The sequence below is a fragment of the Tenrec ecaudatus genome, chromosome 1 (assembly GCF_050624435.1).
Source record: "Tenrec ecaudatus isolate mTenEca1 chromosome 1, mTenEca1.hap1, whole genome shotgun sequence".
NCBI classification, from domain to species: domain Eukaryota; kingdom Metazoa; phylum Chordata; class Mammalia; order Afrosoricida; family Tenrecidae; genus Tenrec; species Tenrec ecaudatus.
In genome coordinates, this window is record NC_134530.1 from 223,078,775 (window position 1) to 223,102,607 (window position 23,833).

The window sequence follows — 23,833 nt, forward strand, 5'->3', positions numbered from 1 at the left end:
CATATCAGGTACATTTTTAAATGTTTGGTCATTAAAGTCAATTAATCAAACAGAACAAAAACACAGGGCGGGCAGCACAGGCTGCTACTCAAGAACAGCAGCCAGCAGAAGCAGGACAACACGGTAGCAGCTAGGGGATCTGGTGGGGCGAGGTGACACAGCTGCAGACACTCACTGTGTGTCAGGCTATGTACCGTGTGCTGCCTCAAGCCATCTCCCTCCTCTCAAATGTTTACAATGAGGAAGCCAGGCTGTGACGGGGCATCCAAGTGCCCAAAGGAGGCGTGACTGTTAGGGGGGAAAGCTGTGGGTTGCCGTCATATCTAGTAAGGGGGGTGTTGGGCTGCTGATCGCAAAGTCAGCCGTTCGAACCTGGCAGCCACTCCATGGGAGAAGGATGAGGCTGTCTACTTCCGTAAAGATCCCAAGTCTCCGAAACCCAAAGGGAAGTTCTACTCTGCCCTGTGTGGTCGCCGTGGGTCAGAATTGACTCCGTGGCAGTGAGTTTTGAGTGAGTAATATCTAGTGGGGCTTGCTTGGGATCATCTGGTAAGGAGCCTCAGCAGTACTGTGGGTTGGGCATCAGCCTGTGAACCACAAAGTTGGCAGTTCAAAACCACTTGGTACGCCCTGAGAGAAACGTGAGGCTCTGTCCCCATAAAGATGTATGGTCTCAGATACCCTACAAATGGTCCCTGAGTCAGAACTGACGTGGTGGCCGTGGGGTTCTTGTTTTGTAAGATCTAATATTCAATAGGCAGTTTCCTCAGGAAATGTTATCCCCCTCCGGACTCTGGGGGCAGAGAGGGCAGGCCTTGAGCTGCATGGTCGGCAGTTTGAAACCACCAGCCAATCTGTAGGAGCAAAACAGGGCCTTCTACTCCCCTGGAGAGTGCCAGTCTCGGAAGCCCCTCGGGGCAGTTCTGCCTGTCCCCCCAGGTGTGAGTGCTGAGAGGGGGCCTCCACTCAAGGGTGGTGGTGCGTTTGGACATGTGCTGAAGAAGCCCTTGTCGCAGTGGGTGGAGCCCTCAGCTGCTAATTAAGAGGTCAGCAGTTTGAGCCCACCAACCCCTAGCTAGAGAAAGATCCAGCAGTCTGCTTCAATAAAGAGCTGCAACGCTGGAAACCCTGCAGAGCAGCCCTCCTCCCTCCTGTAGGGTGGCTGTGGGTGGAAATTGACCCAGAAGCTGTGGGTTGGCTGGGCACTTGGGGTGTTTGCCAGCTGTGGCCCCATCTGCCCTCTACAGCTCAACCTGCCAAACTGCAGTTTGAACAGAAGCCAGGCAAAGAAAGACTCCCAACTCCACATCACCACTAACCTAACCCAGAGCCCAGGACTTGCAGCTAAGCCTTGGCCTTGGCAAGGTCGCCTGTCATCCACGCCCTCCCTCCCCCAGGCCCCAGGGAGCACTTGCGGGAGTGATGGGGCAGAAGTTGTTTCCACAAAGATGGCAGGGCCAGGACTGTGGGAATTGCTGACCTTGCCTTTCTGCATGCGTTTTGCCGAGCGGCGACTCCAGAGCTGACTTCCTTTCCCTTCTGCTGAGTCCCCGGCTGGCCTCTGTGCTGCTGTCTGCCAAGCGGCGCCCGGCAGGCGAGACTCCTGGGTCCTTCTGTGCCCAGCTTCCCCTGCCGGCCCAAGTAGGCCTGGTGGACGGAGCCTGTGGGCCCTGCGAGCTGCGACGTCCCTGCCCGCTCAGAGAAAGGCTGCACGTGGTAGCTCTTTACAATTCCAGGGAAGTTTTCTTTCCATAGCTCATCGCCATTGTCTTCTCACAGTCTTCCAAGAGCCCCGGAGGGAGTCTGCTTTGCCCCCATTTGATGGATGCAGGAAACAGGGCCCGGGGGCTCTCTGGATCTGCCCCCACCCCAGGTCTCCGCAGCCCAGCCGGCAGAGAGGAGAGAATTGCGGGAGGGAGTAGTGTCGCCAACGAGAGCATGCTTCTTGGGAAGACCAGGGGCACTTGGGCAAATCTACAGACTCGTTTTCCACTTTCAACAGGTGTTGGGCTGGGGGGTGACTTTGGGGTGTCTGGAGAGTTCCCAGAAGAAGGGGGGTGGCAGGCCCCTAAGCTTGCTTATTGTGCTTTTCAAAGCACACTTCAGTAGACACACGTGGGGTCCACGTCATGGCCACGGTCGTCACTGTCAGGTGGTTGTGATGCTCTGGCCCCTCCCTGGCTAATCACCTTGTACACACACAGGGTTGCCTGTCTTCTTCATAGAAACCTGGTGTGGGAGCTGCTGTGTTGGCCACACTCTGCAGACAAGGGAAGTGGGGCGGAGTGGGTTATATGTGAGGCTGATCACTGAGGTCAAGGTCAGCAGTTGAAACCCGCAGAAGAGAGCCCAGGCTTTCTACTCCAGTAGAGTGACAGCACCAGAAACCCACAGGGCAGGTCACCTGTGCTGCAGTGTCACCGCGAGTCCAAACCAACTCAACAGCAGTGAGTGAGTGAGTGTGAGTGTGTGTCTGTTTGTGTAAGTGTGAGTGAGTGAGAATGTGAGTATGAATGAATGTGAGTGTGTGAATGTGAGTGAATGAGTATGAGTGTGTGAGTGTGCGTAACTTAGTGTATGAGTGAGAGTGCATGAGTGTGTGAATGTGAGTGTGAAAGTAACAGTGTATGAGTGAGTGTGTGAGTGTGAGAGTAACAGTGTATGAGTGAGTGTGAGTGAGTGTGCATGTGTGTTAATGAGTGAGCATGTGTGTGACTTAGTGTATGAGTGAGAGTGCATGAGTGTGTGAATGAGTGTGAGAGTAACAGTGTATGAGTGAGTGTGTGAGTTAGTGTGCATGTGTGTTAATGAGTGAGCATGTGTGTGACTTCGTGTATGAGTGAGAGTGTGTGTGTGAGTGTGAGAGTAACAGTGTATGAGTGAGTGTGAGTGAATGTGCATGTGTGTTAATGGGTGAGCATGTGTGTGACTACGTGTATGAGTGAGTGTGTGTGTGTGAGAGTAACAGTGTATGAGTGAGTGTGTGAGTGTGAGTGTGAGTGTGCATGTGTGTTAATGAGTGAGCGTGTGTGTGACTTCATGTATGAGTGAGTGTGTGTGTGAGTGTGAGAGTAACAGTGTATGAGTGAGTGTGAGTGAGTGTGCATGTGTGTTAATGAGTGAGCATGTGTGTGACTTCGTGTATGAGTGAGAGTGTGAGAGTAACAGTGTATGAGTGAGTGTGTGAGTGTGAGTGAGTGTGCATGTGTGTTAATGAGTGAGCATGTGTGTGACTACGTGTATGAGTGAGTGTGTGTGTGTGAGAGTAACAGTGTATGAGTAAGTGTGTGAGTGTGAGTGAGTGTGCATGTGTGTTAATGAGTGAGCATGTGTGTGACTACGTGTATGAGTGAGTGTGTGTGTGTGAGAGTAACAGTGTATGAGTGAGTGTGTGAGTTAGTGAGTGTGAGTGTGCATGTGTGCGAATAAGAGCATGTGCGTGACTTAGTGTTTGAGTGAGAGAGTGTGTGTGTGAGAGAGAGTAACCGTGTGTGTGAGTGTGAGTGTGCATGTGTGTTAATGAGTGAGCATGTGTGTGACTTAGTGTATGAGTGAGAGTGTGTGTGTGTGAGAGTAACAGTGCATGAGTGAGTGTGTGAGTGTGCATGTGTGCGAATAAGAGCATGTGCGTGACTTAGTGTATGAGTGAGTGTACATGAGTGTGCGTGAATGAGTGAGAGAGTGTGTGTGAGTGAGTGAGTTTACTAAAATTCAGATGCCTGTGTGTTGCCAAAGCCGAGGCACTCGCTACTGCCCGGCTGCTCTTTCAGCCCCGTGTACAGTAAGTCCTAGTCACCCTGCAGAGAGAGGCCTCCACTCCCAGGGCACCCCGCCCAGTGGGCCCTCTCCCTGGCCTCCCATTTCTCACAAGGACTGACTCATCCCTACCTGCAGCGGCACCGCTCAACCCAAACCGGGAGGTGGCCGGGGACACCATCATCTTCCGCGACACCCAGATCAGCAGCAGAGCGGTGTACCAGTGCAACACCTCCAACGAGCACGGGTACCTGCTGGCCAACGCCTTCGTCAGTGTGCTGGGTGAGTGGGCACTGCGACGCCGCCACCGCTCACCTGCAGTGGTCGTGGGTCTCCCCCGGCATGGCTCCGTCAGGAGCTAGCTCTGTCCTGGGGAGATGAGCCGGGCAAGGAAGGGCTGGTGGAAGGGGAGTGGCGTGGAGATGGAAGGTGTGACCCATGGAGGGTGGAGGGCTAGCTGTGTTGGCAGGGCGCCCTTGGGCTCCTTGCACCCCTGAAGAGAGAGAGTGGGTATGTTTCTCCATTTGGGACGGGGACTGAGCTTTCTGTCGGACCTCAGGTGAGGGAGTCTGCTGAGCCCCTCAAACAGGGGGAGGATGATGGGGCTGTAGAGGGGCAGGTCCAGAACCTGCTGGATGAGTTGGGGAGACTCTGGCAAAAACTGTCTTGAAGGCAGAGGGGAAACCTTGCAGATCTTGTCCTAAAGAAGCTTCTGGAAGGAGCAGCTGGGGAGGTGGTGAATGGGCGATTCTGGCCCTTGGACAGCTGCTGTGGGGAGAAGATGAGATGGGGAGGGGGCTCCTCCCCCAAGCCGGGCTCTCTGGGGTTTCAGATGTGCCACCCCGGATGCTGTCACCGAGGAACCAGCTCATCCGGGTGATCCTGTACAACCGGACGCGCCTGGACTGCCCGTTCTTCGGGTCCCCTATCCCCACACTCAGATGGTAAGCCCCAGGAAACCAGCCCCCGCCCCAGAGTCCCTCTCTGCACCGAGTCATCATGGGCCAGAGCAGGACACCGGGTGGTGCAGATGGCCGAGTGCTCAGCTAGGAGGGCCTGAACCCATCCTGGCCAAGGTGGCGGAGAAGGATGGCCTGCAGATTTGTGGACCCCCTAGTGGGTGCAGGGCTACTCTGCCGCCTGCAGGGTTGCCACGGGGCACCCTCCACGGAACTGTAGATCGTGTGGCTTTGTGGGGTGGGGCCTTCCGAGGGTCTAAGCCGGAAGGAACTTGGCAGATCATCTGGGCCACCCCTCATTGTACAGAGGAGGAAACTGAGGTTCAGCGACGGGCAGTCACCGCTGGCATTGCCAATGGTTGGGACCAGGCTGGAGCAGGGACTCCCGCTGTATGTGTGTGGGGGGGGGGGCGGGGGGACGTCCTCCTTACGCTGTGTGGCCTGCTGCTCTGTTGTGAGGTTTAAGAACGGGCAGGGCAGCAACCTGGACGGCGGCAACTACCACGTCTACGAGAACGGCAGCCTGGAGATCAAGATGATCCGCAAAGAGGACCAAGGCATTTATACCTGTGTCGCCACCAACATCCTGGGCAAAGCCGAAAACCAGGTCCGCCTGGAGGTCAAAGGTAAGGGCCCCGGGCTCACGGGTCAGAGTGCAGGGTGGGACAAGGACATCCACGGGTGAGGTGCAACATGTTTAGTCCTGAGGGGGGTCTCCCTGTGCATCAGCGTGACGCCACAAGCCCCCCCCCCCTGGTGACCAGTCCTTTATAATCAGCCTGCTCCTGATGGAACCAGGTGGTTCCTCCTGAGAGTTAGCTGCCTGCATTCCGCTGCATTCCGGGGAGTGAGGCAGAGAGGACCCTAGGATTGCTTATATAGGGGAACCCACACCCAGGGCTCTGGGCTCTGCATGCCACCCTGTGAGAGGGGGTGAGGAGGGAGACGGTGGCCAGGGAGCAAGCCAGTAAAGGGTCCCTGGGCTTCCTCTTAGACCCCACGCGGATCTTCCGGATGCCCGAGGACCAGTCTGCCCAGAGGGGCACCACGGTGCGGCTGGAGTGCCGGGTGAAGCACGACCCCTCCCTGAAGCTCACCGTCCACTGGCTGAAGGACGACGAGCCGCTCTACGTGGGAAACAGGTGCCCCCCCTCCTCCAGCTGCTGGGGTGACAGTTTCTTCTTCTTCCACTGGGGGACGCACTGTGGCACCTGTTACTGTGGCTGATGGGAGAACAGGGGTCTCAGTGACCCCTCCCTACCTCCGGGGGTGGGGGGACTCCCTCCGGCTTACCTCGTCCCTCCCATCAACCCCCTGTTTCTCTGGCCATCGCCTCTCTTCTCCTCTTCCTCAAGGAGCCCTAGTGGCACTGTGGGTTAAACACTAGAATGCTGACTGCAAGGTTGATGGTTCAAAACCACAAGCCGCTCTGAGGAAGAAAAATGAGGCTGTCTGCCCCCATAAAAGGCTGCTAGGGGGGTTGGGTGTCTGGTGTGGGTTAGGAGCCCTGGTGGGCTGTAGATTAGGCATGGGACTGCCTACAGCCAGGTTGGTGCTTCAAGCCCATCAGGTAAAGTTGTCTTCTCCCATCAAGATCAACAGTCTTCACGGAAGCCTTGTGAGTCTAAAGCAACACCATGGCAAGGGGTTTTGCTTTTGGCTTTCTCCTCTTTTGCCCTTTCTCTCTTCGTGTCTGTATCCCTCTCCTTCTCCTTTTCTTCTGAAGCCCCCTCTCTTTCCTTCAACCCCCCGGCCTTCTGCACCACAGCCAGGACCTGACTTTCCAACCTTCCAACCCCACTTGCAGTTCTCCCCTTGTCCAGTAGAGAGCAGGGCGAGCTGGCGCCATCTCTTGCTGCATCCGGGCTTCTTGAAATTATAGGTAGCGAGGGGGTGGGTACTTCTCAGCCCTGCTTGCATCCTGACGTCGCCTGCGAAGCTTTTAAACACACCTGCGCCTGCCTCTTTCCAAGGAGGACTGGTGGCACAGTGGGCTAAGCAGTGGGCTGCTGGCTGCAAGGTCAGTGGACCAGCAGCTACTCTGTGCGGACAAGGCCGTTTGCTCCCGTAAAGATTGTTCGGGCCCGTGCACAATAGAACGCCGCCAGGTCCTGTGCCTTCCTCACTGTTGGTCCTGTGCTTGAGCCCACTGTTGCAGCCACGATGTCACCCATCGCCGCGAGGGCCTTCCAAGCAGGATGTCCAAGCAGGACGTCCTTCTCCAGGGGACTGGTCTCTCCTGACAGCGTGTCCTGAGTCTGTGAGACCAAGCCTCACCATCCTTGCCTCTAAGAAGCACGCTGGCCTCCCTTCTTCCAAGAGAGACCTGTTTGTCCTTTCAGCAACGCAGCCACCACTGTAGGCCACACTGACAGACAAGCGGTGGCCACAGAAACCATGCAGGCCAGCTCTGCTCTGTCCTATAGGGGCTCAGTGGAGCCGAATCCACTTGGCAGCCATGCGATTGGCCTTCCCCTTCCACCTCACTCTGATCGAATTAATGTAAGGGCCAACCCCAGGTCCTGGAAGTTTGCTTTAACTGTGAATCTGATGGGGGTGTAAATAGTAGGTAGGAGCCCTGGTAGGTTACTCGTGATGCTTCTAACTGCAAGGTCAGCAGTTCGATACCACCAGCTGCTTCTTGGGTGAAAGGTGGGGCTTTCTACTCCAGTAGAGTTGTGGTCTCAGAAACCCACAGGGACAGGTCTACCCTGTCCTACAGGGTCGCTGTGGGTTGGACTCGACTCGACAGGGAGTTTGAGTCGCGTATCAGGTCATTATTTTGGCAGTCACTATTTTCAACAACCGACCAGCCCTCTGGCTTCCTCTGTTTCCTCCCCTTCCCTTTAATCCCCCACTTCTGACTTGGGGAATAGTACCTTCTCCCCCTCCATCAACAGTAGAGCCTATCTGCCCTCTGAACTGTCACATCGGGTCTGTCACATCCCTTCGCCTCCCACCCAGGTAACCATCCAAGTCTGTTTCTTTGGACATGAAAACCTTTCCTTTTTTTTTTTTTTAATAGCAGTGGTCTTCATACAATATTTGTCCTTTCATTTTGGAAAACTTCATTCAACATCCCCAAACCAAACCCAACACATGGCCTTTGACTCAGTGCTGACCCACAGTGACCACCACTGTGGGTTTCCGAGACTGTAAGAGAGCCCAGTCTTCCTCCCACGGAGCTGCTGGTGGTTTTGAACTGCCGACCATTTGGATTGCACAACGCACAACCGCTACACCACCCAGGCTGCTTCAGCACACTGTCCTTCAGATCCACCCTGGTGCCCTGTCACATTTCGTCACAGTTTTTAATGTGGAGGAGTGTTCGGCTGTGTGTATGGACCCGTGTGTGTGGGTAGGGGGGGGTGTTTGTGTGTGTAGGGAGCACTGTGTGTTCATTTCTGTTCCCCCACTAACGGGCATTTAGTTGCTTTCATCTGCCTGCTAAGCTGCGATGAGTGTGGGTGGTGCTGGTGGCCTTTGACTGGTCCCCCATGTTCCTATCCTGTGCTCAGGGTTGAGAACTTCAGGGGCTAGCCTCCCCAGCAGGCTCTCTGTTCTGGCCTCGGCCTGCTTTCTCAGGGGCAGGCTGGGCAGCGGCCCCACTACCTACAGCCGTCATTCTGATTGTTGGCCAGCCGGGCCCCAGGATCAGTGGCAGGAAGTCTATCCTATCCTGGCCCAGTCCCTCCCTGCTCTGTGCTGCCTCCTGCCCTCTGAGCACAGTGAGAGTTCCTGGGGCATTTCTGGCTTGGGCCTGAGTGCCGAGGACACGCATCTGGGCTGGAGATGGAGCTCAAAGGTGGAGAGTGGAGGGCAGCATTCATTCTGCCTTTTGAGGGAGTAGGGCCAGGACACCCTTCCTTCATAGGAGTGCACACCACAAGAAAGGCACAGGCACACAGTGTGGTGTTTGGGCCCGAGGGACCCCTGTTCTGGGCCATATTATCCTTGCCCCCCCCCCATTAAGCCCTGCAGCCTGCTTGCCTCCCTCTCCTGGCTCAGGACCCCCTCCAGAATAGGCAGTGTCCAGCAAACCCCCAGCTGCTCTCCATGCCTCTGACACCCTCACCTGATGCCTCTACAGGATGAAGAAGGAAGATGACTCCCTGACCATCTTTGGGGTGGCCGAGCGAGACCAGGGCAGCTACACGTGCGTGGCCAGCACCGAGCTGGACCAAGACCTGGCCAAAGCCTACCTCACCGTGCTAGGTAAGTGCCACTGCTCCTGCTGGCACTGGCCACCCCGCCCCAGCTCCCACAGCCAGAGAGCCAAGGGGCTGGGCACCCCGAGACCCAGTACGCATGGTGATGACTTGCCTTGTGATCTAAGGGTCAGGGGAAAAGCTATGTGGGGCGACTCCCCTCTTACGCTGAGTAGCGAGCACCCTTAAGTCCTCATGCGAAGGATGCCTGAGTGGCAGAAGGGTTGCTTGTACCTCCTTTGCCGCTAACTCCATACCACTGAGTCGATGGAAGCAATTCCTCATTAACACAGACTGAGTTTGCCTTTGTCCTCCCACCCACCTCTGCTAGCCCGGCTCTTGCTCCCAGCTGACCCTGGCCCGTGGGGGGTGTCCCAGTGCATCCATGGACCCGTTTCTGCCTGCACTCATGTCCAGGCCCAGGGGTGTAAAACTCCAAATCGCCCCCAGCTAGGGGCAAGCGTGTCTTTCTGCGCTGGGAAGCCTCTCCCCATTGTCTGTGCCACTGGGCCCTCGGACTGGGCGCCCTGCCTCCAGGGGTGTAGGTGCTTCCTACCAATTTGCTTTGGTCCCTTTGAGGGTTGAGGCACCGTGTTGGGAATGGGGAGCCTGGCAGGGAAGGTGACGCTGGGGTGGGGTGAAGGTGGTAGGGCCAGGCCCCAGAGGGCTTGTGTCAGGCTGGAAGGACTCCCCAAGGGAGGGGTGGGTGAGGCCATGTTGGGAGCACCCCTGCCCAGGGCACTGTTCACGCCTGTCCCCGTCCTTAGTCAACGACCGTGGCCCCAGATAACCGATAACCCACTAACCTGGATAACATGTCTTACCTTCGCAGCTGAACAGGCTACTCCAACTAACCGTCTGGCTGCCCTACCCAAAGGTAATTCACACTAACTGAGGACCCCGCCCAGGCCCGCCCACTCGAGGCCCCGAGAGGGTCGAGTCTAGCAGGAAGGAGGCGCGGAGGCAAGCATGTGCCATGTCTGGTTCCGGGGCTGACCGCTCCCCACCCCAGTGCTGAGTCTGACCGTCTCCAGGTGTCCCCAGTGTACCTGTGAGCCCATCCCTTTACAGGCACAGGAAACCGTGGGCTGAGCCCCGGCACCGTGGGTGATGGCCACGTACACATCACCATGGTGGGCTGGGCTGCTGCCCCAAGCAGGGCCGCTCGAGCGTCTAAGGGGAGACTGTTAGTACCCTGCTCCGTCCAGACCCTCCTCCCGCAGCTTCCCTGCAGCCTGGAGTGTCCCCGTGTTTTTCCCTATGAGGGCCTTCGTGGGGAAATGCAGTTGGAAGACAAGGATATTTTCCCACAAACGGTGTGGAGGCTCTGGAGAGCCACGCTCACACACGCACACATGTACACACACATGCAGTACACACATACATTTGTATATGCATGTACCCACGCATGCACACATGAACGCACACACATGTATACACACGTGTACACACACACAGCTCATGGGACTCGCCAGAACAGTAACATCACTGACTCGGGTGCCAGGTGGGGGCGGTTCTTGTCCACTAGTCGGTGACTGACTGGCTTTGCTTCCTTCTTCCCAAGATATCCCAGTAAGACCTGAGCCCCCACAGGTACTGACCCTGCCATGCTTGGAAGTCAGCTGGGGCTTCTCTGAACTTTTAGACTACGTCTCAATTCCTCCCTGGCCCTGCCCTCTCTCTCTGTGCCCCCTACCTCTATCCTGCCCAGTCCTCTATCCTGCCTGCCCAGACACCTCCTAGTTCCTGCCCCTGGGGCCCTCAGTACACTAAGTAGAAGAGAGTCCCCAGCTCCCATGGGTCTGTTGAAAGGGCAGCTCCCACTTGGCCTTGGAAGAGTACCCCCAGTGGTGGGGTGGGCTGGTCGCCGAGTGACCGAGCAAGCAACCCTCTACGCCTTTTGATCACCTTGGGTTGGGGCAGGGGTGTGCCTGGCTCTTGCTTGGCCCCCAGAGGGAAGGGGTGCTCCCTCCCAAAGCCTGTGGGGGCTCTGCTTGCCCAGGCAGCCTCCAGGGCTGGGCTGGCTCCATCCAACTCAGGAGGCCTGCACACCGTGTCTTCCACTACTACCAGGACGGCCAGACCGACCCCGAGACCTGGAGCTCACCGACCTGGCTGAGAGGAGCGTGAGGTTGACCTGGATCCCGGGGGACCCGAACAACAGCCCCATCACAGGTCAGCAGAGGCAGGCTGCCCCCCCCGCCCCCCCGGCTTCTCTCGCTACCTCCCTGGCGCGTGAATGCACACCCACCTCCGCTCTCCTTCCCTGGGGAAGAGCTCTCCCTGGGCCTTCATCTTCCCGAGGGAGCTGAGGTGGGAGAGCCCCGTGACTCAGCTCCTGCGACCGCCCCATCTCCCTTGCCCGCCCAGACTTTGTGGTCCAGTTTGAAGAGGACCAATTCCAGCCAGGGGTATGGCACGACCACTCCAAGTTCCCAGGCAGCGTCAACTCCGCCGTCCTCCAGCTTTCCCCGTATGTCAACTACCAGTTCCGGGTCATTGCCGTCAACGAGGTCGGGAGCAGCCACCCCAGCCTCCCCTCCGAGCGCTACCGCACCAGTGGAGCACGTGAGTACCCGACTCTACCAGAGAAGGTTCCAGAACCAACCGGGCACGTGGCGTCGCCCAGCTCCCAGCTCTTTGTGATTTGGGGCAAGCCACTGACCCTTCTTCTGCATCCCAGATGAGGCCGGTGCCCAGGGCTGTGGCGAGGTGTATGTCTGACAAGGCGTGTCGTTGGCGGCACACATGGCACGCGGTCAGGACCCGTCAAGTTCTACCGCCTCTGTCGCTCCTGTCCATGGGACAGCTCGCTCTTGGCGGCCTGCGTTAAAGGGAGGGCTGCGGCAATGACGTGTCGCAGACACAGCCCGGGCGCTTCAGATAGTTGGTGGGAAATGGGATTAAAGGATCATAGGTTTTGCCAACTTCAGTTTTTTGAAGTTGTGAGATCAGATCCCTCTTCATAACATGTGTGGACAGTGTTTGGATTTTGGGTTCAGACCAGCTCCTAGAGAGTGGAGGAGCTCCCCAGGCGGAGCGACAGCATCAACGGCATTGGGCAAAGGGGCCGGGTAATGGGACTGGCACCGTGAGCACTCACATGTGACAGAAAGCCTGGGAGTGAGTACTCTCTGCCATTGAGTCGACTCTGGCTCATAGCGGCCTCACAGGACAGGGTAGATCTGCCCCTGTGGGTTTCTGAGACCTGAACTCTTTCTGGGAGGAGAAATCCCTGTCATTCACCCAAGGAGTGGCTGCTGGTTTCGATCAGCTAACCTTGTGGTTGGCAACACATTGTGTAACCACTACACCACCGGAGCTCATAGGAAGGGATTGAAATTTCAAAGAAGTGCATCCTGCTCTGGAGGTTTAATGTGAGAGAAGAAAGCCCACCAGGCCCAGGAGAACAAGAGTAAGTTTAGTTCCTGAGTGGGGTTACCTTTGGGCGCCCTCAAGTCAATGCTAACAGCAACTTCACATGACGCCACCCCGAGGGGGATCTCTGAGCTGTAACCTGTGTGGGAACAAATGCCAGGTCATTCTCCTGAGGAGCTACTGGGCGAGTTCTACCTTAGCCACGTGCCCCCAGACCCCTGACCATGGGGTAGAGCGAGTGTAGAGAAGCTGAGGCAGGAACCAGTCAAGGGCGAGAAGACAGGCTGCTGACTGTGCCCTGGAAAAGCACAGATTGGACTTGACCTGCTGTTTCTGTATTATTGGGTTCCAGCCCCTGAGTCCAACCCCACGGACGTGAAGGGAGAGGGGACCAGGAAGAACAACATGGAGATCACGTGGACGGTAAGAGCCGCTCCCGGCCCTGGGCCCTCCCATGGGCCCTGCTCACCTGGCAGTATTGCACCTGGAGGCCTTTCCACTTACCCCTCCGAAGCCCCAACTCACACTGCACTCAGGCCACCTGACTGGCTGGGAAACCTCGCTGCTCACCGAGATGAGGAGACAGCTGGTTAGGACAAGAGCCCAGCGTCAGGGAGAAAGCAGAGCGGAGGTGGCCGAGAAGGATGACTGCTGGTCAGCCCCCTGGCCAGCATAGAGAACAGCCCCTCCAACAAGCGTTCTTCCTGCTTGGAAGTCAGACTGTGGGAAGGAGTCGACCTGAACACCAGACTCTGCCTGTGGCCTGTTCTGGGAGCGTCGCTGGAGACTGCTGGAGGTGAAGGATGGAGTGGCACCTGAGATTGTCCTTGGTCAGCGAATGACCTAATTGGCTCCGCAGTCTCTCCCCCAAGCTGGGGTTGTCAAATCCCAACTTCGTCCTGGCTCACTGCCTCCATCCTCCAGCGTGTATACCAAGGGGTGTCAGAAGGATGGCTATAAAATCACAGACACTATTATTGAGCAAAAACATCAGGATGTGAAGCGACTGTTTCTCAACACTGGGTCCATGCGCTGAATTCGGAAGACAGTGTGGTAGCGCCGTCTTCCAACCCTTCTCCAAAGAACCCTGCATTCTTTGAGACGGCAGTTTGGACATCCTCGGGGGACTCAAGCTGTTCCTCTGCCATGTTCTCTGAGTTTGGGGGAACAAAGAAAAGTCAGTAGGGGCACGATGGGGCTGTGGGGTAGACGGGGTAAGCCTTCCCAACAAAATTTTCCTAGGACAGCCCCTGAGACCTTCAGAGCAGGAGCAGGTGTGCTGCCGAGACAGGCAGCAGAGATAAGAACACCTCAGCACAACTTCTCTGCCCCCTTCTTCACCAGGCAGCTTCTCACTGTCTGAAAACTTCCTGCGTCCTTCAAAATGCACCAAGAAGACCCCTCTAGGATCCCCAAGCCGTTCCCTCCCGAGCTCCCCTCACCGCCTCGAGTTCAAGGCCCAGCAGATGCCCTGGAATCCACTGCTCTGACTGGATCTGCCTGGGAGGCCCCAGTGAGATTAAGACGAGCTTGTTGCTGAGAGAACTTGTCTGCTGCCGTCTACCGACGGCACAGGCATGTTAAATGCACTCTGTGTAAAACAGACCCATACATCTGCGGACTGGAACTGTGGGAAAAATACTTTTTTTTTTACTTGCCCTCATATTAGGGCCCTAAGATTCTTGTCATAAGTCCCACAGAAATTCTTTCTCCGCAGTTCGAGAAGCGGGATGTCCAAATTCAGGGTGTTGGCAGGTCCGTGCCCCTCTAGAGCCTTGAGAGGGAGACCCTTTCTTGGCCTTGTCCAGCATCTGGTGGCCCCACGCATCCCTGGGCTTGTGGCAGCATCGCTCCAGGGCCTGTCTGTCCGCACGGCTGCCTCGTCGCCTCTTTTAAGCGGATACCAGCCACGATGGATCCGAGCTCTCCCTGCTCCAGCATGGCGTCCCGTTAACTTGATGAATAACATCTGCAAAGACCTTTCCAAATCAGATCTCCACACCTTCCGGGAGTTCGGACAGGAACAACTTCTAGGGGACACCAGGCGTCACGGTGGTGTATAAGTCACCTCCTCAGACCACGTCAGACCTGAGCGAGGCGGGTCTGAAGCAGAGGCGTTTCCGAGGCCCTGCCCTGGGTGGTGAGACACAGAGGTTCATGGCAGCTCAGTGCCTCGGTCCCTGGGGCCAGAGCGGAGTAACGCCCAAAGGGCAGAGTGCAGGCCAACACACCTGATCATCATGACCACAAGGTTGGTTTGGGGGCTACCGCTGTGTATTGCAGGCTTCCAGGGAACTGATTCCTGGGCTGGGGCCTCAGAGGAGAGAGGAAGAATCACCCCCATCGGCTGCCCAGCAGCTGTGACCGGTTGGAACAGACCAGCGAGAAGCATGGTCCGTGTCAAGCGTGGACTCCGGCCGGACGGGATAGCACAAGTGTGCCCCACGCTGATCTTAAGTCCATGCCGACTCACAGGGACCCTGTTGGACAGGGTGGAACTGCCCGAGACTGGTTTCTGAGACAGACTCTTCACGGGAGCAGAGAGCCCCGTCTTTCTCCCCTGGAGTGACTGGTCACTTTGAAATGCTGGCCTTGAGGCTCGAAAGCCCGGCATGTCATCTGAATTCTATCTTCAGCCCAAGCTGTACTGGCCGTGTTCTGTCTTCTCCCGGGGCCTGTCATTGCTGTTGATAACGGAGCATCCGCTGCCTGTGACGCACACAGGTGGCCCACTCCGGTGTCAGGATCACTGTCACACAGGAAGGCTACGTGCACACAACACCAGGAATGAGTCTTGCTTGTCAGAAAGCACTGCCGGGTTCACCGGGCTCTGGACTTTGCGGGAGGGCTCAGCAGGAGAGTGGCAGCCTGATCGCCCCAGTCCTGCAAGGGGGCAGGCCAGGTTGGGGGGTCTGGGGTGGAGCTCTTGGCACAGAAAAGAGAGGCCAAGCTGTGTGTGGCCTGGGAGACCCCACCCAGACCCTCCCCATCCCTATGTCTGTCTCTACCCGCCTAGCCCATGAACGCCACCTCCGCCTTCGGCCCCAACCTGCGCTACATTGTCAAGTGGCGGCGGAGAGAGACCCGAGACACCTGGAACAACGTCACCGTGTGGGGCTCCCGCTTTGTGGTGGGGCAGACTCCCGTCTACGTGCCCTATGAGATCCGAGTCCAGGCTGAGAACGACTTTGGGAAGGGCCCAGAGCCGGACACTGTCATCGGTTACTCGGGAGAAGACTGTGAGTGTCCATCCCCGCCCCCCTCCTGCCTAGGACCCTCACGGCCAGGCCGAGTTAGGCCACACACACAGGCCAGGGACTTCCACAAGGACCCTGGGAGGACAGCCAGCTCCCAGGGAAGAGATGTCCTGGACAGCGACCAGGGCGGATGCAGCTAACAATGTCAGGACCTGAATATTAGCCATTTGCTTATACCCCCATCCTGGAGATGTCCAAACGGAGGCCCTGACAGAACTTTATGGCCCTTGTCAGGCTTGAAAGTGTAACCTAGGCCTACCGATCCCCAGACAGACCACCTGGCTGCCCATAAAAGACCACAAGGCTAGCTGCCCAAAAAGCCAGAATTAGACACCCGCACAGTAAGGCCCCTTCCCTCGGGGTCCTCAGAGGAAGCCAGAGGGGAGCACAAGGTCCGCAGAGGACCAGGCTGCTCCAAGCCCTTGGAGCTGTCTGTGAGAGAGGTGCCCCGGAAGCCGGCCCAGGTGAATCAACCAGACTGCAGACGCCGGTGCCTGGCTGCCCAGACATCGGCTGCCATTTGCCTGAAGGCTGCTGAGCAAGACTGGGGGCCCAGGCGCACATGCCCCTCCTGGTGCAGTATCCCATCCGTGTCCTGAAGGGTCCTGTCTGGTCTAAGAAGAACTCCAGGAGGTGTTGGGAGGGAGAGCCCCCGAGCCACTTAATCAATCACCCAACTTGCTAACTGTGCCAGGGGGAGACGCAGAGTCGGAGTGGCAGTGCTGGCGGCCTAGGGAGTGTGGTGTTTAGTGGAAGGATTGGGTCCTGCCCGTCCCCATTCCCTGGAGGTGAGTGGGCCCCTCAGGAAGAGAGCGCAAGGTGTCAGCAGACCCTCTGTCCATCGCAGTTCTCACCTCCACATCGGCAGACATTTCCGGGTGGGAAGTCAGAGGGTGTTGCTGATGGTCAGTGTGGCTGTGGACTTCAGGGGCCATCCTAGGGCCCTGGTCTTCCCCTGCAGCTAGGCTGGCCGGAGGGTATGAGGGAGAGCCGTCTGAGCAGTTGGCAAGGAGAAAGGGGGCCAGGACAAGTCCTGGGGAGGGAATGGGTGACCTCCTTTCCATTCATTAGACCTTCCAACTCCCCCCTCCCCCAGCGCCATGACCTGCATGTGTGGGCAGGGGGCAAGGAGAACTGAGCCAGGTCCTGGCAGGAAAGTGGGCGGCAGACCTGCTTGTAATGTAAGGACAGGCTTAGGGGGGAAACTCCAAGATTTGGGGCATTGCCTTGAGGGCTGGTCATGGTAGGAAGCCAGGAGACCTCACCTGGAATCTTGGAGGGGGGTCAGGATGGGAAGACAGAGGAGTCACCAGTAACCAGTAGGAGGGCCACCCCCAGGGCCGTGGCCTTGGGTAGAAGAGTACAATGTTGCTGCAGCCCAGCAAAGAAGGAGTATCATCTATACCCAGGCTGACCCTCTCCTCCTGTTCTGCTACTTAGGGCCAAACCATCCAGGAGCCTGAGAGCAAGGGACAGAGCTCAGACATGGCAGCCCCCTGGATCTGGAGCAGGGGGCAATCAAAGACCAGCACAGGAGGACAGCACATGGAACCCCTCTCACCAGGGCTGCCCGCTCTTGCCCTGGACCCTCTCACTGCCCCTAGTACAGTCCAGGGGTGGTGGAATAGCTCCTGCCCAGTGCACAGGGTAGGACGGGCCAGCAAAGAGCCAGGCAGAGGGGACCCTTACTTCCAGAGCCAGCCCTGCCTGCATAACCAGCTCTCTGCCCGCCCCTCCCTGCAGATCCCAGGGCTGCACCCACTGACGTTAAAATCCGTGTCCTGAACAGCACTGCCATCAGCATTCAATGGAACCGCGTCTACTCCGACACGGTCCAGGGCCAGCTCAGAGAGTACCGAGTGAGGAAGCCAGCCCCTGACCTGCCTAATCAATCACCCAGCTTGCTAACCAGGCCAGGCCCAGCAGAACCAGGCATAAGATACCTGAAGGGGTACCAGGGCTATTTATTGAATCCAGCATGACATCAAGAAGATGCTGTCTGGGTTTAGCATTTCCAAAACTGAGCTCAGAGAATGCCTAGTTCTCTCCGCTCAACAGAGAGCCCAGGGGAGGGTGGTGGGCTGGGTTGACATTGCAAGGCACACGGTAATGCGCGCGCATGTGTGTGTGTGTGTGTGTGTATGTGTGTACCCCCACGTGTATCTTAGGAAGTGGTGCTGCTGAACCAGTGAGCTGCACACTCCCCTCTCCTACCGACCCTGCTGGGGCTGCTTGCCCAGCCCGGTTCTGGTTGTCTAACCTCCCAACTAACAGTCAAAGCCACTGCAGGGCTGTGGGTGCTTTCCCCGTGGTCCCAGCCAACGCTGGATTCTCCAGCATGTGGGTTATCTAGATCCTTGGCGTCTGGTCCTCTCAGCCTAGGAGTGGTTTATTTTCAGTGGTCCTTCCTTTTTGAAAGGGCCACCTGAGATGAGAAGAGGGAAGAGAAACCCCGGATGTGCAGCCTCTCCACCTTAGGAAGGGAGGCGCTCTCATTGAGAAGCCGGGCGAGGGAGGCCGTGATCATTAGCCCAGGTCCCACAGGACTTCAGAGACCATGGAGAGTTGGCTGAGGGGCGGAGGGCAGCCAAATGGAGGGGTCATCCTCTGCTGGGGAAATTCATTTGGCAAGTTGGGGAGCAAGGTAAGATGCTGTGTGCACCTGTGTGGGGTCTTTCCCAGCAGCAGGAGGTAAACCTGCTGTGTTGTCCTAACCTCTTTGCCTGGAGACTTTTCTGGCTAAAGCTTCTACCTGGTCCCCCTCGTTAGTCTAGACTTCCTCTTTCCATGGACATTGGAGGCCTGGGTGACACTGCCATGGCTCCGTACTCACCGCTAACAGGCCTGCCGTTGCTAACTCTTTAGGCTGTGCGCTGGGACACTCCCACCTTGCACAAGCCGCCCCATCCCAGCGGAGCTCTGGCCACCAGGTAGTCTAGCATCCCTCGCACTTGGACATCCCACTGTTCTTGGACAGGCGTCTCTCTCCTTCCCCGAGGTCCTCAAATAATACTAAAGGAAACCCAAGGATTGACCTCAAAGGATTAAGCCAGCCCTTTCTTATCGTCAGATGCCTCTGTCGTAACCTGCTGCTTTTCAACGCCTGGCTGTTGCCGACCTAAACCGTACTAATCCACCTCGAGGCGAGGCGGTCTCTGAGCACAGACCCGCGCTTGCATGCCTGGCCCCTTGGCTCCAATCTGTGGTCTGTCACTGACTCCCTCAGCAACCGGGTACCCAGCTTGGACATAAGTCCCCTTGTGGAACAGCCGAGATGTGAATTGGGCCCGCATGTCCATTCCCTAGAGGAGCAACATGGCTCAGAAAATGATGGGAACCAAGAACGCTACTTCTTGTTGGACTCAAATTCATAGTCGGCAGTGGTTGGTGGCCTTAACTTCAAGAACGGGGTCTGGAGGCTGTTTCCCCAGTCCTGTGTGGGACTGTGAGATCGCATGGGACTGGGAGCCTGTAACAAGCCAAGGGAGGATGCCGCACTACCATCACCACTAACCACTAACCCAGCCCTGCCTGGCCAGCCCCTCACCAGCCTCCTCTGTCCTGAAGGCCTACTACTGGAGGGAGAGCAGCTTGCTGAAGAACCTGTGGGTGTCTCAGAAGAGACAGCAAGCCAGCTTCCCAGGCGACCGTCCCCGCGGCGTGGTGGGCCGCCTCTTCCCCTACAGCAACTACAAGCTAGAGATGGTTGTGGTCAATGGGAGAGGTGATGGGCCCCGCACGGAAACCAAGGAGTTCACCACCCCAGAAGGAGGTAGGTGGGCACTGCGGCCCTCCAGGGTGGGGCCGGAGCAGGGGAGGCACATCACCGTGGGCCTGGAGCAGCTCCCGTGTGGCGTGCCACCGACAGACAGCCCGAGTGGACCTCTACGCCATCTCACGGAGCCAGTGACCCCAAGCTGATCAGCTTCAGCCACCCGCCACTGGACATTCTATCTCAAGAGTGATCCTGTGCTGTCCACGGACTTGGTTCCAATGGGCCATGCAAACTGAGCCCCAGGTCCCTGCAGGGTCTTCGGCTACCCCACCACCTTGGGAGATTGAAGGCCACATGTGTGTCCTGACCGCCAGGCAGCGTCCAAGTCTTTGTACAGTGTCTGAGACCATCAGAGTCCCAGGTGGCACAAACTGCTAACACACCTGGCTGCTCCCCGGAAGGGGGGAGGGGGGAGTCTGCCCCGAGGTGCCTTGGAGTAAAGGCCTGATGGTTGACTTTGGAAGAGCCAGCCGTTGAACACCCATGGCGGCCGGTTCCACGCTGAGGTGCGTACATGGGGCACCATGTGGGCTGATGTCCACTGGACTGCGACGGATTTAAAGACTGTCTATAAGGATGCCTTCACAGCTTTACTTGAGGGAGCTCCCCATAAGGCTGCCTGGTGTGGCGCTTGCCTTCTGCCCGTGTCTGACCCCCACCCCACCCCCGCTCGTCCCTGCCAACGCCACTGGCTCGCTCTGAAAGACCGGAAGTTCCTCCAGGCCCATCTCTGGTTCCTGCCAATCCTTTTATTTGCTTTAACTGGTTTTATCACCTTCCATTTTCTCCTCTCCCTGCTTTACTCTGCCTCCCCCGTCCCCCATTTTTCTTGTCCTTCTTTTCGGTTCTTGTTCCTCCCTCCTGGTCTCTTTATTCCTGTCTTTCCCCCTCTTGCTTCAGCCCTGCGTTCCCCACCCCCACCCTTGTATTCCATCTTGGACTTTTTTCTTCCTCACCCCCAAACCCAGCATTTCCCCACTGTCTGGAGCCTGTGTGAGAACCCTGGTCCAAGGCCCGGGGGGTGCTGCCTCCGGAAAAGGGCCACCACAGTCCCCTGCCATCCGTGGAGGAAGCTGGGGCTCAGAGCCCAGCAGCGTGCACAGAGTCTGGGGAGAGCCATGGGGAATTGCTCTTCCCCTTCTCAGCCCAAGCCACGCGTGTCCTGGAACTTGGGGGGCAGTGGCGTGGCGGCTCAGGTGGGAGCTCTGGCTGAGGGGCTCTGCAGCCAGGGGTGTGCCAGGAGGTCAATCCCTTCATGCTCCTGTTTGTTCTCTTGTGTGTCCCCTTCCCCTCCCCACCCCTGCTCTCTCCTCCTTCCCCAAGTACCCAGTGCCCCCAGGCGGTTCCGAGTCCGGCAGCCCAACCTGGACATAATCAACCTGGAGTGGGATCACCCGGAACACCCCAATGGGATCCTGACTGGATATACTCTCAGATACCAGGCCTGTATGTCCTGCCCCTCACCCCCCCACCCACCCCATCTTCAGACACTATGGGAACCAGGAGCCCATTCTCGCCACTGGGTGGAGGGAGGGAGGGAGGAGTCGGGGGCTGCAGAGAGGACAGCTGAGGGGTAGAGAGGGGGCCCACAAAGATGAGCCCCTGGAGTTGGAGGTGGGGCAGGGGACTCTGTCTCCTCCCACAGCTCTGCCTGCAGTGAGCACCTTGTCTGTTGGGAGAGAAGGTGGAGCCTTCTGGTCTCGTGAGAGAGACCACCCAGCCTCCACCCCCATCCCCCCAACCCACTCCCAGAGAGCTGAGGGCTCTGAGACCTGCAAGGCTAGGAGAAAGTGTCCCTCTCCTGGCTGAGCTCCCAGGGCACTCAGAGACACAGGAGAGTCCCGTGGGTGAGAAGGCGGTGGCTCGGGCGGGAGGCCCTCGCCTCGAGAACTCGGCTTCAGCGTGTGGGGACCAGCGAACCCTTAGAGCCGAGAAAGGCTGTTCTCAGAAGTAGGTGATGACCTCCTCCTGGAGCAGGTTCCATGGTCCAATTGGGGTGTCCTTGGACATTGCCACAGCCACCCGTCAACCTTGAGCTGGTACGCTGTGCAGAATGGCTGTCTGCACTCTTTGGGGTGCATTGAATACCCCTTTCTAAAAGGAGGCATTAATGCTCAACACCCCTGCCCTAACCGCCCTTACATCTGTTTGAAAGGAAGAAAGGAGCTCTGGAGTTTTGTCCTGGTCTGAAAAGACCTGGGGGTGATAAATCAAATCCTCCCCATCTCTTGGAGCCGGAGAGCACCAGGTCCACGGGGACTTCTTTGCCTAGCCTTGTCATAAAGGAGCCTCCCTTTGAAGCCAGCCTTTCAGATCCCCAGGGGCCCACCCATCCCCCAGCGTGGCCACTGCCCCTCTCATGGTGCGTTCCCCTCGCCTCTCCCTTCTCCCCAGTCAATGGAACCAAAGTAGGAAAGCAGATAGCCGAAAGCTTCTCCCCGAACCAGACCAAGTTCTCGGTGCAGCGACTCGACCCCGTGTCCCGCTACCGCTTCACCCTCAGCGCCAGGACGCAGGTGGGCAACGGGGAGGCCGTCACTGAGGAGTCGCCCGCACCCCCTAATGAAGGTAGGCACTCCCTGCCCCTGGGGGCCGGCGTTGATGTTCTGCTTGGGGAGACAGGCTGAGCCTGGCCCCTGGCTACCCAGCCCCCTGGCCTCCGAAAGGAGAGACAGTGGGGCCCCGAGTCCTCTGTGAAAGGAGAGACAGTGGGGCCCCGAGTCCTCTGTCCGTGGGAGCCTATCTCTCCTCCGGAGCGGGCAGCACTGGCCTCCGACTGGAAGTGGAGACCCTAGACTGGGGGCGTCACCTGGGTCCCACTTTGCTGTGATGTGTCCGGCTGCTCAGTGAGCCCCATGATCCTCCTAAGCCACAGAACATGGTTCGGACTTGGGACGAGGAGAGAGTCAAGGGAGCGCGTTGAGGACACACAGATGTTAGTGGACTCCACTGAATCGAGGACACGTGTTCACCCATTGAGGGAGGCGAGAAGGTTATGGAGAGTGCCCTCCCCCAGCCCAGGACACCCCTTCTTCACAAACCAGGAGGAGGGAGAGATGACCATGAGGGAGGCTCCCAGCCAGGTTGGTGAGTGGCGAGCAGGGAGTGGAGGCCCTCCTTGCAGCCTGAACTGAGTGAGGGGCACGCTGTGGGGAGGAGTAGGGAGTTGGAAATGCCCCCCACCCCCGCCCACCCAGCTCCACTAAGAACAAAGGAGCCCATGCCCTGAGCCCTGCCTAGAGGGCTTCGCCAAGGCTGCACCTGCCTGGGAGCTCCACTAGAGGGGGCTCTACACTCAGGCCTACAAGGCAGGCCCCCTGCACCTCTCAGGGTGCCCTCCCTGAGAGGTCTCCCTCCCTCTGCCTCTCCAGAGGCACGTGGATCTTTCTCGGGCATCTACATGGTGAGGTGCCAGGGACTGCCACAGGACACAAAGGGAGGACTCGCCGTGACAAACAGTTGTAGAAGGGAGACGTCCCTTTGCAAGTCCACCTGAGAAGTGCGTGGTGGAAGGGAGGGCTTCTAAGAGGAGGAAGCCTGGAGGTCCGAAGTGTTTCCACTGTGGAAGCTCGGGCCCATGAGCTGAGAGCTACTGTCACCCCACCCCCCACCCCAGCCCAGGACAGCAGGGTGCTGCCAGCCCTGCCCCTCTCGCCAGCCCCCACCCTCCACCCTTGACACCAGCAGGATCTCACTGAGCCGCAAGGGTGGGGATGTGGGCAGGAGTTAGCGATAGGCATCCCTTGCTGGTGTTACACAACCTGGGAGGAGTGAGTCACGCAGCAGGCCCCCCTCCTAATGTATTCCACCACCACCACCATTACCCAGACACTGGGGGACTTTACTGGGTTCGGGGACCACTCAGTACGTGGCTGGTGCAAGCCATTCCCTGAGACTCAGCCCGGCAGTAGAGGATGCCTCGACGAGAGACCCTCTACTCCCGCTCCGTGGCCACTGCCATACAGAACAGCAGACAAACCAGGCCCCACTGTCCCACCCAAGGACCACCACCGAGACTGCTCTGCAGGCCCAGGGGACAGGAGAACAGAGTGCTGCTCTTCCCAGCAGTGACCCATGGGAGATCTCAGCACTCCTCCGAGGCTCTTCATCTACAGCAGCGGTTCTCAAGCTTTCACAGGGGCCACCCGATTCATAACAGTAGCAAAATGACAGTGACAAAGTCGCCATGAAAATAATGTTATGGTTGGGGGCCCCACCACATGAGGAAGTGTATGAAAGGGTTGCGGCGTGAGGAAGGTTGAGAACCACTGCTCTGCAGACATGTTCTGATTCCGTGGACAGCTAAGGCAGCAGCAGGCACGTCAGGGGCTTCCAGCTGAGCTAGAAGGAGCTTCCAAGACCAAGTTGGTGGTGGGAGGCTTCCCACAAACACGCTTCTCCCTGTCCACCCCAACACCCCTTAGCATCGCCTGACCCATCCTTTTTCCTGGGTGGGTATCCATCCTCCTGTCCTCGATCTCTGGCATCATGGAAGATCAG

General features: G+C 57.7%; 1 protein-coding gene across 6 annotated transcripts in view; it reads left to right on the forward strand.

Moving 5' to 3' along the window:
• NFASC (neurofascin) overlaps positions 1–23,833 on the forward strand; it is a 72,729-nt gene that overhangs the window by 26,380 nt on the left and 22,516 nt on the right. For 2 of the 6 annotated variants that reach the window (XM_075540544.1, XM_075540546.1), the window contains exons 10-23: positions 3,895–4,038; positions 4,589–4,700; positions 5,175–5,341; positions 5,710–5,857; positions 8,806–8,930; positions 9,756–9,800; positions 10,997–11,098; positions 11,294–11,491; positions 12,654–12,724; positions 15,318–15,540; positions 17,302–17,417; positions 19,126–19,330; positions 20,657–20,779; positions 21,728–21,901. In XM_075540544.1, the coding sequence (XP_075396659.1) occupies positions 3,895–4,038; positions 4,589–4,700; positions 5,175–5,341; positions 5,710–5,857; positions 8,806–8,930; positions 9,756–9,800; positions 10,997–11,098; positions 11,294–11,491; positions 12,654–12,724; positions 15,318–15,540; positions 17,302–17,417; positions 19,126–19,330; positions 20,657–20,779; positions 21,728–21,901 (1,953 nt within the window). The remainder of the gene's footprint in view (positions 1–3,894; positions 4,039–4,588; positions 4,701–5,174; positions 5,342–5,709; positions 5,858–8,805; positions 8,931–9,755; positions 9,801–10,996; positions 11,099–11,293; positions 11,492–12,653; positions 12,725–15,317; positions 15,541–17,301; positions 17,418–19,125; positions 19,331–20,656; positions 20,780–21,727; positions 21,902–23,833) is intronic. The other 4 variants (XM_075540547.1, XM_075540548.1, XM_075540545.1 and 1 more) reach the window with 3 other exon arrangements.